General features: G+C 40.3%; 1 protein-coding gene across 19 annotated transcripts in view; it reads right to left on the minus strand.

The window, feature by feature from the left end:
• plecb (plectin b) overlaps window positions 1-19,165 on the minus strand; it is a 115,553-nt gene that overhangs the window by 1,094 nt on the left and 95,294 nt on the right. For 18 of the 19 annotated variants that reach the window (XM_088014277.1, XM_088014275.1, XM_088014279.1 and 15 more), the window contains 8 exons: window positions 18,577-18,755; window positions 18,332-18,470; window positions 17,301-17,657; window positions 17,116-17,199; window positions 16,922-17,026; window positions 16,045-16,143; window positions 10,089-13,442; window positions 67-7,175 (listed from right to left, as the gene is read on the minus strand). In XM_088014277.1, the coding sequence (XP_087870403.1) occupies window positions 1,011-7,175; window positions 10,089-13,442; window positions 16,045-16,143; window positions 16,922-17,026; window positions 17,116-17,199; window positions 17,301-17,657; window positions 18,332-18,470; window positions 18,577-18,755 (10,482 nt within the window). In that variant the 3' untranslated portion in view covers window positions 67-1,010. The remainder of the gene's footprint in view (window positions 1-66; window positions 7,176-10,088; window positions 13,443-16,044; window positions 16,144-16,921; window positions 17,027-17,115; window positions 17,200-17,300; window positions 17,658-18,331; window positions 18,471-18,576; window positions 18,756-19,165) is intronic. The other variant, XM_088014281.1, reaches the window with a different exon arrangement.

Consider the following 19,165-nt stretch of genomic DNA (forward strand, 5'->3'; position numbering starts at 1 on the left):
TGAAGGGAAACAAAGTAATGAAAATAAAGAATGAACAAAAAAAATAAATAAAAAAATTCAACTTACAAAAGTAAAAAATCAGGCAGCTCTGCGAAGGGGTGCAGGATTGAGTGTGTCATCATCTTGGGATTTAGCTGGAACACTTGACTCATGTTCAATTTGAGATACCCACAATTTAGAGTTTGCACAACAACAAAGAAATGTACTCGTCCACTGATTACAAAATGCCAAAGGTAATGACAACGTGGAACTCGTTTCACAATGAATGATTACAACGGTCGTTTTCAGTAATGTATTCCAATAGTGTTTCATTTTGTAGTGTTTTAACTGGTATAATTGGTGTCATTTACTGGGTACAGTGTACGCATAGAGAGAGAAAAAGAACATCATTACATACTCTATACAAACATTTCAAAGTTTCAAAGGCATCCATACATTTTTAGATAAAAACCATTAAAACTGTGTTGACATTCAATTTGTCATTACTACCAGTCATAAAGTTATAAAACAGAAAAATAATCCACTAAATGACTAACAGCTTTAAAAAGGAAAAACAAAATAATAGTGGAAAAATTGTTTTGTTTGGTATGCATATACTATATATTAGTCTTAGAAAGCACTAGTGTACATCTATTGAACACTTGTAAAAAAAAAAAAGCATAGTCACTTAAAAACAGCAGAAATATCATGCTTTGTTTTGAATTCTGTCTTAGAAAATTTTGACTTGTTAATCTGTATTAAATGATTTTGATTATCTGGATTTTTGGTGACGCATAATTACACCCTCATAAGAGAGGCACCTGTTGATACTGTTACTGTTCAAAATAAAAATATATATAGGAAGAAATCCATAGCTTAGGCAATGTTAATTTGACCACATGCAATTATGAATAAATAAATTATACTTTTTTTTACTACTGTAACTATTTTTTCCTGTTAGAAATGCATCTATAAAGTGCATTAGTACTATTGGTTCTTAATCAAAATGTGTCAGGAACAGCAGGAGCTAATCAATATCTGCGACTGTAGCTGGATGAAGACGTGAAGGAGGAGGATGAGAAGTTCATGCTACTGAACCCTGTGCCAGCATCAAAGCTGCCTCTCCTGGACCCAGATCGGGATCCGGTTCTTGAGCCGGTCCGAGAGCCATATGCAGATCCAGAGCCACTGGCATTGTAGGGACTGTAGAGGCCTTTGCTAGATTGTGAGGAGGCCTCCAGAAGCCTTAAGCCGCTTCCCTCTTCAACCATGCTTCTTTCCATGGCATCTTTGAAGGAGATTTTCAACTTGGTTTTTGGGCACGTTAGATATTTTGAATAGGCACTGACATCCCTCAGTTTTTGGGCAGTACGAGCATCGATTGTTCCTTTTCTGATGGACTCATCCAGAGACACTCGGCCTGTGACATCGGGCTCAATAAGTCCACCTGTCAAATATTGAACCTCAAGGAAACGCTGACCAGCCTCATAATATAACCAGCCTTTCTTCAGAGCTTGGGATGCTGACATCTTCACCTTAGTTCTGGGGTCTTCAAATCCATTAAAAGCTTTCTGTGCCAGGTTGAGACGATCAACCATAACCTTATCAACCAAGCCTTTGTCTGTAGCTTCGGTAACTGACAACTTTTCCCCACTTGCAGGGTCAATAATTCCTCCTGTGCAGGCTTGGGCCTCCAGTAGCCTTTGGCCTGTTATGTTGTCCACCAGGTTTCTATGGATTGCCTCAGTGATAGATACTTTCTCCAATGTGTCTATGTCCAATATTCCTGCTACGGGTCCTGTCTCTTCTGATGGGTCATTCCATATCACGGCAGGTGGTTTAGTGGATGGTATGGGGCTCATGGAAGTGGAGTAACTGGAACCAGTGGTGGAGCCAAATGAGGATGAGCGTGAACGGGAGCCTCCCATGCCTCCAGAAAGCATGTCAGCAAACTCTGTAATGGACAGGTTCCCAGCTCTGTATTTATCAAGAGAATTCTGATCAATGTATCCACGTGAAATAGCGTCATCAATGTCATACTGCCTGCCTGACCTTCTATCAATGATTATGGATTTGACAGAGCCATCAGAGGAGGTCATTGTGATTTCCTCCCATTCACACTCCTGTTCCGAAAGCTCCAGGTACGTCTGGTGGTCAATGAGTCCTTTGCGGTAGGCCTCATATACAGACATTTCTTTGCCTGTGTCTGGGTCTACAATGACAATTCTGCGTTTACGGACAGATGTTTTAGAGGAGGTCTTTCTTTCTCGCTTCTTTTCTTTCAGTAGCAGAAGCACCAGGCCAGTATCAGGATCAGTAATACACCTCTCCATAAGTTGGAGGTAGGTTAGATTTTCTTCAGTATTGGGATCAAAGAAGCCTTTGGTGTCATCAGATGGGTCAGTCAGAATCTCATTCATTTCTTCGTCAAAGAAACCACGCTTGTAGGCTATCTCAACTGGTAAGCGATGACTTTCTTCTGGGTCAATAATTCCACCAGTGGCAATTTGAGCTTCTAAGAGACGGATGCCATGATCTTTCAAGATGAGTCCCTTTTTCATGGCCTGAAACAAAGAGATTGTCTTGCCTGAATAAGGATCTCTGTACCCTGTTACTGCACGCTCAGCAGAGAGAAGTTTGTCTTTGAATTCTGGACCTACAATTCCCATCTTTACAGACTCATTTACTGTAAGTTTAAGGTTCTTGATTGGATCAATGACATATCCTGTGGCTGCCTGAGCCTCAAGAAGTTCAAATGCAGTGCCTGGTCTTATCATGTTTTTCTTCATGGCCTGGTAAATTGATAGGCGTTCTTTGCTCGACTCCAAAAACACTCCAGCAATACAACCTGTGCCCTCAAGGTATCTTGAGAGTCTATTGCTAACTTCCTCCACTGAAAGAATGCCTTCATTCAATTCAGTGACAGTCTGCTGATCAATAATTTGTGAGCGAATCAGCTCCTCCATTGTGATCTGTTTTCTCAAACCCTTGAATGTTAACCTCTTATCTCCCAGGGAGAGTAGTCGCAATCCACCCTCAAGCTTGCATCTCTTGAGAAGCTCTGCATATGACAGTTGTTCTTCAGTAACAGTAACAGGATCAATGAACCCCTTGACACTGTCTGTGAGTTTCTCATTGGTCTCCTTGTTGATATAACCTCTTTGCAAGGCAATGTCATCTGGAAGATGGAACTGGAATTCTGGATCAATGATACCTCCAGTAGCAATTTGAGCCTCTAGCATTTTAAGGGCATAATCCTCTGGAACAAGATCCTTTTTCATGGCCTGGAAAAGAGATATGACCTTCCCACTGTATGGATCCTTATATCCAGTGACAGCTCTTTCAGCTGAAAGTAGTTTGTCATGGATCTCTGGTCCAACAACTCCCTTACGAACAGCTTCATCGACAGTGAGTGTCTCGTTCTTTACTGGATCAATAATAAAGCCTGTTGCAGCTTGTGCCTCTAAGAGAGTAAGGCCTATTTCTGGTTTAATAAAACCTCTTTTCATTGCTTGATATATGCTCATCTTGGAGCTCGAGTCTGTTGTGACACCAGCGACACAGCCTGTGCCATAGAGATACTGTTTTACACTGGTCATCTCCATTATATCACGAATGTCTCTCTTGCCCTGTTTCAGAAGGTTGTATGTCTCAAGATCAATGATGCGGGCATTGTAGAGCTCCTCAATAGTTATCCTTCTTCTTATAGTCTTATATGACAATGGACTGTCATGTATGATAACTTCTCTCTGCTCCATTATCTCAATTATAATGATGATCATCCGTTCTTTAGTGATTTTACCAGAACGGTATTCTTCCAAGAGTTTCTGCCTCTCATGCTCTGGAAGCAAATTTGAGTTCATGACATCCCACAGGTTCATTGGTTTATCGGCAAGGCCCTCAATTGGAATGTCAATTTGGGTGTTGGTAAGATCACTCTGGGTTTGTTCTTCTGTATAAACATATGTTTTTTCCACGACAGTTGGAGACTGAGGTTTGGAGAGTGGCAGGATATACAGCCCTGTGTCTTTATCTTTTTGGCATTTGTCTTTAAGTTGCTTGTAGCTTGCATTTTCATCAGTTTCTGGATCTGAGAAAGGCTTGTTGTCATCTGAAGATTCAGACAAGGTCTTGGCAACTTGCTTACTGAAAATGTTCGTCTGGTATGCCACATCAGTTGGGACCCGGTGGCTCTTTACAGGATCAATGATTCCACCACTGAACATCTGAGCTTGCAACAGGGGGATGGCATGTTCTTTGAGTATAAGATCCTTTTGCATTGCTTCATAAAGGGAGATTTTCTTCCCAGTGAATGGATCCTTGTAGCCAGTGACTGCTTTTTCTGCAGAGAGGAGTTTTTCATGGAGTTCTGGACCAACGAGTCCTGCCTTCACTGCCTCATCTACTGAGAGACATTGGTTTTTTACTGGATCTACAATGAACCCAGACGCAGCCTGAGCCTCAAGAAGCAAAAGGCCAGTGTTGTGCCTAAGGAGTTTTTTCTTCATAGCCTGATAGATACTCATTTTCTCCTTGGTAGGCTCCAGGTATATTCCAGCAATGCTCTCAGTGCCCTGGAGGTATTTACTGACATTTGGATTCTCGCTGACTTTTTTAGGTGTGGTTTTGCCTTGCTGAAGGTGGTCAAAGGTTGTTTTGTCAATTATTTTGGAGTCATACAAGGAGTCTGCTGGAACATGATCTCTGAGTCCCTTAAAGCTGGACTGTTCCTTTTTCTTAGCCTCCTTCTCTTCCACAATTGTGATAATGATCTTGATAAGCTTTTCAATTGTAACTTTTCCTGATCTAAACTGTTTAATCAGTTCGAGTCTCTGTTCTTCAGTGAGATAGTCAGAGTGGATAATTTCCCATAGTGTCATCTTTCTGCCCTTGAATGGCCCACAGTCAAGCTCCACAGTTGCTTGTGTCATAGCGTCTTTTGTTTGGGCTTCGGTGTATGTTGCTTCTTCTTTATCGTTAATTGCTTCATCACTAAGTGGAAGAAGCTTAAGACCAGTTTTTTTGTCTGTAACACACCTGTCAAACAGCTGGGAGTATGTGACATTTTCTTTTGTGTTTGGATCAAAGAAACATTTAGTTTCATCAGTTGGACTGCTTAGACGCTGTTTAATTTCATTATCTAAATAATTTCTCTTGCAAGCAACATCATCAGGTATACGATGGCTCTTCACTGGATCAATGATGCCACCACTGGTCATTTGAGCATCAAGCAGTCTGACACCTTGTTCTTTAGGAATGAGATCTTTCTTCATTGCTTGGAAAAGCGAGACTGTGTTTCCAGTGTAAGGATCTTTGTAACCAGTAACAGCTCTCTCTGCAGACAAGAGCTTTTCATGCAGCTCAGGACCAACAACCCCAGCTTTGACAGCCTCATCAACAGTGTACTTTTGATTTTGAACAGGGTCAACCACGTAGCCTGATCCTGCTTGAGCTTCAAGCATTTTCAAAGCAAGCCCAGTCCTAATCATGTCCCTCTTCAAAGCTTGGTAGAAGGACATTGTCTCTTTGGAAGAGTCAATAAGTACCCCGGCTATGCAGTTTGTATCCTGGAGTGCTTTGTGAACTGGTTTCATTGCAGAGACATCCTTGACTGACACATTTCCTTTTATCAATTTGTTGTAAAGATCATTATCGATGACTTTGGATTCCAGAAGTTCACTGGCAGGAACAGATGTTCTTAAACCATCAAAGGTTATTTCCTTCTTCTTCTCCTTCTCCTCAGCCACAGTGATAACTATCTTAATTATCTTTTCAATGGTTATTTTTCCAGTTTTGTACTGGCGGAGAAGGTCTTTTTTCTGATCTTCAGTAAAGTACTCTGAGTTGATGATCTCCCAGATGGTGACAGTTTTACCCTGGAATCTTCCGAATGGCACAGACACAGTTGTTTTGTTGAAAACATCTTTGGTCTCCTCTTCTGTGTACATGCTAGAGCACTGAGCAGCTTTTTCTGTAATTGGCAGGAGTAACAGACTGGTCTCTGGGTCAGCAGTGCATCTTGCCATAAGTTCAGAATATGTTAGTGGTTCCTGAGTGCTTGGGTCAAAATATCCCTTTGTGTCATCTGATGGTTTTTCCATAACCTTATTCATTTCTGCATCATACTGTCCCTGTTTATAGGCGATTTCATTGGGTACGCGGTGACTGTTGACAGGGTCAACAATGCCACCAGTGGCGAGCTGGGCTTCAAGGACTCTTATTGCATGGTCACGTTCTATCAGACCTTTCTTCATTGCTTCGAAAACAGAGACCTTTCCACCAGTGTATGGATCTTTGTAGCCAACAACAGCCCTTTCAGCTGAAAGCATTTTGTCATGTAGTTCAGGGCCAATCAAACCTTCCTTCACTGCCTCATTAACAGAAAGTTTCTGATTCTTTATGGGGTCTAAAATGTAACCTGTGGCAGCCTGTGCTTCAAGAAGAATCATGGCTGTGCCAGGGGTAATCATTTTTTCCTTTGAAGCTTGGTAAACAGACATCTTTTGATTTTTTGGTGTTAAAACACCAGCAATGGCATGCTTTCCTTTAAGAATTTGCTTTAGATTGTCAGCCTCACTAAGCTCCTGAACTGTGGTTTTGCCATCTTTAAGCTTGTCAAAGTCCTTCTTAGGTAAAAGACCAAGGTCATGGAGTCTGCTTGCTGGTACCTTTTCACGGATACCATCGAAAGCTAGAGGATCTGGTCTCTTTTCTACACCATCTACCATATCAGCAGGAGCTTGGCCATTGAGAATTGTCCTTGTTATCTCAATGGTTTTTAAATGTGCATGTTCTTTGTTAGCGTCAATGTCAGTTTCAAGCTGTTGTAATTTCTCACGCAGTTTTTGGTTTTCTTCTGCAAGAAGTCTTTCTTGCTCTAACTTCTTTCTCTCTAGTTCTTGCATTTCTTTCTGCTTATTAAGCATTTCTTGCTCTGCCTCTTTCTGCTTGTTGAGTGCTGCATCCATAGTAGCCAGAAGGTTCTTCTTCTCCTCCTCCATCTGCCGTTTTTGGCGTTCCTGTTCATCTTTGAGAGCTTTTGCCTTCTTGACTTCTTCTTCAAACTGACTTTCCAGTCTCTTTTTCTCTTCTTCAATTAGCTTCTCCTTCCTCAATAGCATCTCCTTTTCAGTCAAGAATGTCTGTTGAAGCATGGTCTTCTCATGTTCAATTTGTTTCTGTTGTGCATCAGCCATCTAATGGAAGAACAGAAAAAAGTAAGTTACTACAGGTTTATGGCACATATATTTGCTTTAAAAACATTTTTGTTAATAAATCTGTAATGAACAAGTTTTGTACAATGCACTCTGCTTATGCATTAGAGGACCAGACTACATTTTTACTAAAGCAGACCATGTCTAACATTAAAGGCAAGACGGAGAAGAAAAGTTTGAGGGACTTTGAAAGTGAGGATGAGGTTGTCAGGATTTCACATGCATGAACTATGGAATGAGGTGCTTTGCTCTTGGTTTAGATCCGCCCATTTCCCCAAATTTAAATCGTTTCATAATGGGGTTTATCGGATTGTTTATTGTTATCACGGAAAATGTTTCATCATCATAGAATTTTGATTTATCAAAACAAGCACAAATACTAATTAACTTCGTACGGAAACCCCCAAAACTGGCAGTATTGTCAGAAATGTTATTTATTTTGTATTTTCTCCACTATTGGTTACATCAGCACATCAATAAATATCAATAAATTTGAAAATATGATGAAGTGCAGTTACTGTGTGGAGTTTTGTATTGCAAATCACACTTTTCCTGTCACTGGTGTCCTGAAGATATCCATTTTAACATAAGTATGTTTTTAAGTTCAGTGTTTTACATTTGTGGCCCGTTGAATGCTTTGACCTACAGTTGCCTAAAAGAGACCGGGAAGAGGTTAATACTTTATTGTTGGCTTATTGTTATTATGATATATGCTAAAAATATTGTGATTAATTTAACATCCTTACTGCCTAGCCCCTTTTCATAATTTCACAAAAACCAATGTGTTCTCTGTATAGTTGATACAGTGTAGTTTATTCTTTTATTTTTATAAATTGGAAAAAACCAACCTTGACTCTGAAAACTTAATATAGTAACTACTTTAACTCAGCAAGTAACAATACATATGACATGAAAAAAATAAGAAAAAATGCATTTTGTGAACTGATGAGTTTAATTCATACATACTAATATGATAATTCAAACTGAATTATCATATGGATAACCTTCCTAAAAGCAATTGGTTGTACTCAAGCTTATTTAAGAATAATAGAATGAACCTTTGGAATATAGGGTGCTGTTTCATTAAATAAATAAACACTAATGTCCCTATGAAATAAAAACAAAAAAATACATTAAAAAATATTTTTTAATCAGGGGCATATTTTGTCAGTCATCATTCATTTATTTAAGGACTTTTGTATGCATGTCATTATTTATTAATTTCATAATGGTGTTTTACTTTGTGACATTTATTTTGTAAATGCCACTTTACATACTTCAGGGACGTTTATTTTCTTAACTAATTTTTTAAAAATTATTTCAGGCTGTTTTATTTCATGTTCTCATATTGAAATGACGGGGCGGAGTTTTCTTTGTGGGTGGGGTTTTGTGCAAACTCCGCCCCCTCGTTTGTATATAAGAACATGAATTAAAGGAGCCAGAAATAAAAACTGTTTTTAACAAAAAGCCCATGAAATATGCAAATAAATAAATACATTTATATTGAATAGCTCCCCATTAAGAAAATATGGTTTTATAATTACTTTGTTTTTATTTCATGGAGACGTTCATTTTGTAGCTGGTCATTACAGTATATATTTATTTACCGTATTTTCCGCACTATAATACGCACTGTATTATAAGGCGCACCTTCAATGAATGGCCTATTTTAAAACTTTTTTCATATATAAGGCCCACCGCATTATAAGACGCATAGAATAGAAGTTACAGTAGAGGCTGGAGTTACGTTATGCATCCACTAGATGGAGCTGCACTAAAGGGAATGTCAACAAAACAGTCCGGCTCCGGTTGGCGAGGAGAGTCTTCTGCGACTGGGCTGGGGCGTGGCTGGACAGTGGTCACCCTTCTCCGTTCGCGCACAGCATGTTCGTAGAGAACGTGGTGCTAAATGACCGACAGACGACCTGATTCTAGACGGTCGGTAGGTAGATAGGTCAGTCAAACTTTATTAATAGATTACAAACCAGCGTTCCGACAACTATCCCAGCATGCACCGCGCGGTTCCTCTTCTACGGGCGAAAATGAAGTCGGCGGCTGCTTACCGTAGTTGCTAGACCTGTTGTGGCTCAACATTGGTCCATATATAAGGCGCACTGTCGGCTTTTGAGGAAAATTAAGGTTTTTAGGTGTGCCTTATAGTGCGGAAAATACGGTAATTTTGAATGACTCAGCTCAATATACTGAAATGGCCAACTCCAAGTTATAACGTTAATAGAATGAAATGTCACTGCCTGTTTAATATGGAAAAATTATCTTCAATTTCTCCAACCCAACAGTCGGTTAAATAACGGACAGATATAAATATTAATTGTCAAAACAAGTACGGCTAAACATTCACTTGTGTATGATATGTGAAAATAAGAAAGATATTTAAGATAAATAAGCAATTAGTGTTATCTTAGAGCAGGAGAAAATAATTACATTAAATATGTTAGAGGGACCTGAAGTGGGACAGAGAAAATCTATCAGACTTTTCAAATAGTTCCTTTAGATTGGCCTAATTCATGATTTTGATGGATTTAACATGCTTATGAAATTACTGATTAGTTTGTTTTTCTTTGTTTTTAAACTGATCTATCATACTTTTGTAGGTTTTGTAGATTTAACCTAAATGTGAAATTAAAAGAGAATGAGACATGGTTTAAAATGGAAAATTATTTCAGGACATCAGAAGGCATTCGGGATATGATCCACATGAGCACAGTGCACTGTAAGAAAATTAAAATTAAAATCATGACATAATTAAAAATATTGATTTGTGATTAGTATAATCAAAGAAAGAACAAAGTAAATTTTAAGGAAGAAATGGGTTAGTATTTAGACAGTATTGACAATGACATAAGCTGCTCTGCTATGTCATTTTTGACACAATACCTCTTTTGACTTATTTTGAAGTTCCTCAGCCTCCTTTTTCAGTCTAGACTTCTCATTCTCTAGGTCTGTGATCGCTTTGCGTAAATCATCAGCCTCTTTGCTGGTATTTTGTTTCTCATACTCCAGTTTTTCGACAGCCGTCATTTTTTGTTTTGTGGCAATTTCTGTCTCATGAAGGCGAGCTGCAATAGTGTCTGCCTGTTTCTTGAACTTTTTAGCCTCTTCTTCAGCTTTGGCCTGAGCATCACTGAGCTGAGAGACCTGAAGTTTGAGTTTTTCGGCTTCTGCTAGGATTCCCAGTTGCTTTTGCCTTTCTGCTTCAAGCGATCGCTGGTACTCCTCGGTTTCCTCCTCTAGACGCTGCTGCATTAGCTGTTTGTCCTCCATGAGCTTTTGCGCCTGCTCCTGAGCCAGATCTTTCTGCTTTTGGAGCATCTCAGCCTCAGCTTTGAGTCTGGATGCCTCTTGTATGGCTTGCATTTTCTCCTTGAGCATTTTGTCTGCAAGTGCTCGCTGCTGGTTGAGATCGTCTTCTGCAATCTGTCTCAAGCGAGCAGCCTCTTGGGCCTCGACACTGAGCCTAGCGGCATCTTCCGCAAGCTTCTTCATGTTCTCGGCCTCCTCGGCAAGGAATTTTTGTGTGTTGTCCTTGTCTTTTTTGATAAGCCGTTGATTTTCCTCCTCAATTTTCATCTTCAGCTTGAGTAGTTCCTCCATCTGAATCTTAACTTTGAACAGTTCATCCTCCACCTGGGCCTTCTGTTTGACGGCATCATCGACTTCATCCTTCAGGCGCTGCAGCTCTTCGTCCAACACAGACTTCTGTTTATCTGTTTCGTCAAGCTGAAGTTTGACCTTTGTGAGCTCTTGCTCTACTTGGAACTTTTGCTTTAGCGTTTGCTCGGCCAGTTTTTTGTGCTTCGCCATCTCAGCATCGGCTTGTTCTTTCTGCTTGAGGGCTGCGGCTTCTGCCTGTGCTCGCTTGGCAGCTTCGAACTCAGCCTCCTTCCTCAACCTCTCAGCATCTTCCTGAGCTTGGGCTTGGATGGTAGCTTCCTGCTCAGCAGCGGCCTTTTGTCTTTCTGCATCCTCTGCTTGTTGGCGAAGGAGAGCCGCCTCCCTTTCTGCCTTCTCCTTGGCGGCTTCCGCCTCCTTGGCGAGCTTCTTGGCCTTCTCATACTCCTCCTTGAGTTTCTTCTGCATTAAGCTGTCCTCTTTCTGTTGAGCAAGGACACTTTGCACTTGCTGCTCTGCTGCGTTGCATTTGAGGGCAGCTTGTTGGGCGACAACAATCTGTTTTTCAGCTTCTTTGTCAGCTTCGTCTTTCTGCTTCCTGGCTTCTTCTGCTTTCTTTTTCAGACGCTCGAGCTCATCTTGGGCCGCCTTGCGTTGTCTGGCTGCCTCTTCCTCTGCTGCTGCAATTTTCTTGACCTTTTCTTCTGCTTCTCTTCTCCTCTTTTCTTCCTCAAGGGCAAGCTTCCTTAGCTTTTCAGCCTCCTCTTCTGCTCTGAGCTTGCTTTGTTGAGTTTCCTCTGCAATGTTCTTTAGCTTATTAAGTTCCAGCTCCAGATCAAGTTTTCCGGATGAAGCCTTTTCAAAGTTAAGCTTAAGGATTCGGATTTCCTCTTCAACAATCCGCTTCTGTTTGAGGGTGTCATCCACCAGTGCCCTTTGTCTGTCCATTTCATTCTCAGACGACTTTTTGAGCTGAACTATCTTTTCCTCAATGTCTTGCTTGTGTTGGTTTGCCTGGTCCTCAAGGGCTTTCCTCTGGTACGCCTCATCCTCAGCTTGTCTCCTCAGTCTCTCGTTTTCAGCCTCCTTCTCTTTCAGGGCAATCTCAGCCTCTGTTTTTAGGCGAGTAGCATCACTGATCGCGGAGAGCTTCTCTTTGAGAATCCTCTCAGCCTCCGCTCTCTGTCGAGCTGCCTCTTCCTCTGCAATCTGCCGCTGATGCTTGGCTTCCTCAGCAATGGCTCGGAGTCGGCTTGCTTCCTCAGCCAGGTCCCTCATCTTGGAGGCTTCTGCTTCAAGAAGCTGTTTACTCTTCTCAGTGTTGGACATGGACTCCTTTTCTGCTTTAGACTTCAACTGGATAAGTAAATCCATCTCACTCCTAACTGTGGCCAATTCATCTTCCAGTTGTTTCCTTTGTTGCTGGGCAGCAAGGACTTCGTTCTTCAGACGGTAGAGTTCGTCCTCAAGCAGGGACCTCTGTTGTTCTGCATTGTCAAAATCTGCCCTGAGTCGAATGAGCTCCTGTTCCGCAGTAAGCTTCTGCTGAGCTGTGCTCTCGGCCACTTTCCTCTGCCTCTCCAGTTCTTTCTCCGCCATGTCCTTCTGCTTCAGGGCCGACTCCTCAGCTTTGGCTCGCTTCTTGGCCTCGCGCTCCGCATCCTCTTTTTGTTTCTCAGCTTCTTCCTGGGCTAGCGTCTTCTTGTGCGCTTCTTCTTCGGCTTGCAGTCTCAGACGAAGGGCTTCGTTGGCTTTCTGTCTCCATTTCTCCAGTTCCTTCTCAGCTTCTTCTCTGGCATTTTCTGCATCTTCCTGTTGCTTCATAAGGCGAGTTGCTTCCTGTTGCAGCTGAAGGACAGTGCCGTGCTCTTGCTTGAGTGATTCCTCCAACTTGGAGGTCTTTTCCGCAAACGAAGTGTGTTTGCTCTGGAGTTCAGCGGCAGCGCTCTTCTGGGCTGCCTCATGAGCCACTTTGATTTGTCTTTCTTTTTCGACCTCGGCTTGCTTGACTTGCCTCTCGGCTTCCTCAGCCTGCCTCCTGAGGTTTTCAAGGTCTTCGAGAGCTTTTTGTTTCTGTTTCGCCGCCTCCTTCTCCGCCTCAGATTTGCGTTTAAGTTCCTCTTCGGCCATGCGCTTTTTCTGTGTCTCTTCGCAGACTTGTTTGCGGAGCTTCTCTGCCTCTTCCTGTGCTGCCTTTCTGAGTTTCTCTGCTTCATCGGCTCTGTTCCGAAGTTGCTTGAGCTCAGATTCTGCGGTAGACTTTTGTTTGACGGTGGTCTCAAGCTGGAGTCTAATAAGACGGATCTCCTCTTCAATCTTGACTCTGCTCTGTAGAGCTTCATCCACCTGCTGGCTTTTGTCTTGGATCTGTTGCTCTGAGAGGTTTTTAAGCTCACTCAGCTCCAGCTGGATGTTTTGCTTTTGCTTTTCTGCATCTACAGCAGCGATCTCTCGCCTGTTTACTTCCTCCTGCATTTTCAGCTTCAGCTCTTGGGCCTCTTTTTCAGCTTTAGCAACAGCCTTCGCTTGAGCTTCAGCTAACTGCTTCTGTTTGTCTAACTCAGCCTGCATCTCCGCCATCTTTTTTTGTTCTTCTGCTTTGAGTTTCTGTGCAGCTTTCTGCATTAGTGGAAGCAAATGGTAAAGAAAGGATTATAATCAAGCATGACAGGTTAAAGGTAATACTTTACATTGACCGGCTCAAAACAGTGTGGGTTACAGTTGTCTTTACGTTCTCCGTCAGAGCCGAAACACACTTGTTTAAGAGCAGGCTAATGTGAAGCATTACCATGGCAGTGTTAAGGTTAAAATTAGCTCAAAGAAAAGTTCAATCACTTGATGCAAATTAGGTGCACATTCATAAAGGTGATGTTAAAAAATCACAATGCAATCAAAAAATTAATCATGACAAGACAATTCAGGAAAAACAGAAAGATGTGGATGATTCAGTTAATATAAGGGAACAAAATATCACTTCACAACACAGCAAGAAAATCATGGCATGCAAATGTAGATGTAGCTTTGGGAATTTGTTGGGTTGATATTTTTAAACATTAAACATACGTATATTTTATAGTGTTTACATCTCAAATATTTTCACTAATGACACATAAATGATCCCAATGGATAGTTTTCCACATTATATTTACCTTTCTGTGTAAACAGTCTAGAGTATTTGTTTAAATGTACCTATCCTTTCAATATTTAAGTTAAAAACACTATTCTATCAGACTACTGTGATCACGTCACACACACTGGGGGTTCTTTAAATCACTATTTATAACTTAATAGAATTAAAGGGTACAGCAAAGTCAAAGATGAAATATTCAGGGTTAGTTCAACTGTGTTTGTGAGGACAACGGAAAAAGCTTCAGAGACATTGACGGTACAAAGCTGAACATTTAAAGCATAGCCTGTAGGAATGGATGTTAAAGACAAGGTGTTATTTTGAACTGTAAGCTGGATTTCTACTGAAGGCTTCAATAAAACGTAGAGATGCACTGAGAAATTGGCTGGAGAAAAAAAATAGTCTTTATCCATCGATGAAGGAATGTTTATGTTTATGGTTTCTAAGATAAAGAGGCATAGTTGTTTTTAGAAGAAATGAGTTATTTAAATAGCAGAGAAGGCACAGATGAATAAAAGGCTACTTGAGAAGAAACTCAGTTTTTTTATAGGACTTTGAAAAAGGTCTGCAGTTCATTTACGCCACTACGGAGTGAAGAGGCGAACAAAGATTTTAAGCGGCAACAGAAAGGCTGATCTGTGCACTCCAAAGTTGCTCAGTTTTACCCTTTTGAGCTTACAGGACACTTGTCATGTTTTTTATATGTTGGCTGCTTTTTAGACAACTTAGAAGCAAAGGATTTACATTCTCTAAAAATAATACAATGATCCTGCTGTTTTAGTTACTCTAGCCACACTACTTCCCCTAATGCCTAGTATAAGCTAAAGAAAGTTTACAATGTCAATTCTGTGATCAATTTGTCTATACTTGAAAATAATGAAACCATACTAAACAAAGGCAGGGGATCAGTCACAAAATTCTAATCAGTGCATCTCTAATAAAAATGCAAAAATAATGCATTCAAAAGCCAAAATGCATTTTAAAAGAAACACAAATGACGAGAAGGAATGAGGAATACAAATTAGATAGGTACCTGAGATAGTGAAAAGTTTACCTCTTAAATGCTCAAACATGGCAAAGCACTGGCAAGCAGTTATAGGAGGCAAGGACAGAAACAAAACACTGGGTTAGGAAAGAATGTGTGTCTTTAAAATTGTGTTAATGTAGGAATAGCAGAGGTAGGAAAGAGAGTGTAACGTAAAAGACTTAAAGTGGCTTGTGGAATAAAAAAAAAACAAGGGAAAAACTGAAAGAAGTGAAAGAAAGAACCCCTTATTTTAAATCTGTAATGGGAAAATATATATGAAATGAATGGAAGTGAATATGTATGTATGTGTGTATGAATGGCACTGTATCACTTAATGTGATTTTGAACTTTAAATAAACTACGGTAATGTGACAGTGAGTCACCCCTGTTTTTCTTTATATTCTGCTTCCAAGTCAACAAACGTCTTAGAAAGTTGCCTAAAGCACAATTTCGTCAGGCTTTTTGAAATAATTTTATAATTACAGAAACATATTTTTGTTAGATTACATAAAAATCTTTTAAAAAATACATCAATAATTAAAGCTACTTCAATTTGACAGACAAGCCAAAGTAAGCCGCCAGGTTGTTTTGGAAACTCTGGCTCTAAGTAGTGAACAGTATAAAGAAATGAGAGGTGGCTCAAAACTAGTAAACATTCGGTTATTTGACACAGCATTTAAACACACTCAAAACACATGCGTTGCATTTACCTGCAATAATTTCAATTGAGTTTGTTTTTTATATTTAAGGATGTAATATTTTCCAAAACGTTTGCCTGTGTTGCTAACCGATCACCTGCAGGAGGCCATTGTTCCATGCTTGACCAGTGCAAAGGAATTTGTCTCCCATACATTAAATGTAAATAGTGTGTGAGTGGAGTAGAGAAACTGGAAGTGCCTGTGCATGTGTGTGTGTGTGTGTGTGTCTGCATGCATTTTGGTGTTCGGTGGGAACTGTGTTTGTGCTGTTTGTTTGCTGTTTCAGTGAATATTTGCTCGGTCAGTTGGTTGGTTTAGTTAGTGTTAAGAGATTAGTTTGTTTGGGACCCTCAGCCAGTTGCCACGTACCTCCTCGTCCTCCAAGCGTTGCTGCATGTCGATGATGAACTTGATGTACTGATTAGTAAGAGTCATCAGCTCGCTGTACTTAGTCTTCAGAGTCACATACTGATTTGGGAGAAACAAACAACACAAGAAGATGAATGAACTTCTAAACAACGATTAGTATTTTTGCTGAGGTACAGCAACTTGACAAAATGATCTCAAATTAGCAATGCTAGCAATGCTAATTGTGTTAACAGCGCTAACAATTAAGATAGTACCATTTAAAAATCTCAATTGTTGTGTTTTACGATGACCTATTGGTGGATATTTAACTGTTCTCCAAGTCCTTTTTTCTGCCTTAAACACCACAAATAGATTTGGTCAGTAATAAAACCAGTATAAAAATGATGAGGTTAAAATGTCAACCAGGCATTAATTTGGTATTTTTAAAGTAATAGTAAGAAGGTGCTTACTGTTAGCAATGCTAGCAGGGCTAATTGTTCTTACAGCGCTACGAACTAAGATGGTAAGAAAAGTTAAAATTGTCAAATGTCTGGTTTTACATCGACCTGTTGGTGCACATTTTACTGGCCTCTTTCTACCCCTTCTTTTTTGTTTTATACACCATAAACATGAAGCTAGGTTTAAAATAAAGCTAGCATTAAAAGACAATTTATAGTTTCGGCTACATAATAATTTTGTCTTTTTAAAGTAACAGTAAAAGTGTGGTCACAGTTGGCAATGGTAGCGGTGGTCATTGTCCTAACAGTGCTAACAACTAAAACGGTAAGAAAAGCTAAAAACGTCAAATGCCATGGTTTATGGTGCATATAACCCGTCTCTTTCTGTACTTTCTTGTTTGTCTTGTACTCCAGAAACAGCTGTAGTTTGAAAAGCGCACCTCCTGAATGATGTTGTCAGAAGCAGAATCCAGTTTAGCTTTCTTCAGAGGAGAAGCAAGAGGCTCCACCTGAGCTCTGTAGGCAACCAACTGCAGTTCATAGTCCTGTTAGCAAGAAAACATTAGTTAAACTCAGAACACTTTCAAGTATGTTAATGCAAGATGTGTGCTGCTATGATTTCTTCGAGGCTCACCTTGATTGTATCAATGTATGCTTTAGCATACTTGTGACACTCATCAACTTTGCCTTGATTCTGCTCAATCTCACTCAGCAGTTTCTGTAAAAATAAAAACAAAAACAAAAACGGTTGAAGTAAAAAGTTCAGCTGAATTATCTCTTAGAAAATGTTGATGGCAAATAAAAATGTTTCCGTCATACCTTCTCCTGTGCCAGCTGCTCTTTAAGAGTTTTGGTGTTGGTGATGGGCATGGCCTGGATCTTCTCCTGCCTTTGCTTGGCGTCGGCGATCCATTGCATGAGCCAGTCGTAGCTCTCGCGATAGTAACCGAGCTGTCGGCCAAGCTGCTCCAGCTCTCTCTGGCGAAGGTCAATCTGGGTGAACACGGCTTTCCAGCGGTCCTGGAGGCTAGTGGTCAGCTGGCGGTAGTGGTCCAGCTCAATGTCCCGCTCGGTGTGAACGCGGGACATCTTGTCGCTGACGGCGGAGGCTTTCTTCAGCTCCTCCTCCATGGAGTCGAACACCGGCTGCTCGCTCTCAGCCTCGTCCCGCATTTTCTGTCAATCGTAGCAAAACAATCCGTTCAGTTCAAATAGTAAAATTCGCAAGTTAACTATTACGGTACATTGGATCGAAGTTTCTGCTGCTATGCTATGTGTTGTAAAATATTAAACAGAATCGTTTTTAGGAAGTGATTTGTTTAGGGTTCCAACAAATCTCCATCTCAAAATTTGATGCTTTTCCAGACTCAAATTCCTCGATTTGTTGGGTAGTTTTTCTAAAACTACGGAAGTTTGAGCTCAAATGTTTTAGTTTTCACTAAAAGTATGTTCTGGGAATCATTATTGAACATGATACTGAAGCATCTGTTATTAAAAAAAAGATAAATATGTATTTCAGAGCATCTAGAGGCCAAAAAGCTGTGAACTGTGATATTTCTTATGATCTGGCAGTGACTTAAAAAAAATCAAATGATCAATTATTTGGACAAACCCTAACCCTAATTTCATAAGTTTAAAAAAGTCAATATAAACAGCCCTTCACTGTTCTGAAACTCAACGTTTTTTTAGCTTTTAGGTAATAAAACAGGAAGAGTCTATGTTATTTTTTTATGTATACCTACCCAGACTAATAACATGTTAAAATCCACTTCTTCTTTTTAGACAGTTCAAGACTGTAATTTTTTTTTAGCCATTAAAAATGATAATAAAAATCAGAATAATTTATTTACCTTCAGCTTGGATCGTTGGGTCTCCACCCCCGTGACGTCACTGGGTACAGCCTGAACCTCTCGCAGACAGTCCTCATACTGCTTCAGCACTCCCTCCGCTCCCTGGGTGTTCCGGATCACCATGTCTACAGTCTTTAGCCTGAAGAGACGAGAAGCGCAAAATAAGTCCGTGAAGAACAGAGGGCAAAATGCCATAGTCTTTTTTCAATGTGGCTAAAGAATAATTAAAAAAAACAACAACATACTTCTCAAGATAAACAGAGGAGAGCATGTAGACGTGGTCCATCTTCTGCACGGTAACATCCAGTTCTGACCGCAGGACAGGAGCCGAGGCCGGCTGCTGAGGGGACGCCAGCACCTGCTGGGTTTTCACAGACACCTTGTCCAGGTCCTTCTTAAGACCCTCCAGTTCTCCCTGGACTTTCTGTGGACCAAAGAAAGACCAGAGGTAACAACATTAAAACAGATTTAAAGGATTACAAGAGACTAAAGTCAGCTTTTACATTTTCTCTATGTCTAATATCTAAATTAAAGAATAAAATAAAAAGGAACAAAACATATTTTTGTTATTTATTTGATTAGGACTGTGCGTGATTTACGGCGATGTAAAAATACAAGAATTAGCACAACAGTTAAATTTCATCTTTTGTCGTAAGATTTGACAAACATAACTTTTTAAGAAACATTAAATTAATCAGTACTGAGATTTGGTGGTTATTAGTTCTTGTGTATGAGCAGAGATGAAAACATCTGTGGTGGAACTGCAGCCAGCGGCTCCATAATCTCTGCAACTCCCACAGAATTTCATTAAAAAATGAAAAATATGTATTTCCT

The sequence above is a fragment of the Poecilia mexicana genome, unplaced genomic scaffold, assembly GCF_051168715.1.
Source record: "Poecilia mexicana isolate PSO_F unplaced genomic scaffold, ASM5116871v1 scaffold_16, whole genome shotgun sequence".
In the NCBI taxonomy this organism is placed as follows: Eukaryota; Metazoa; Chordata; class Actinopteri; order Cyprinodontiformes; family Poeciliidae; genus Poecilia; species Poecilia mexicana.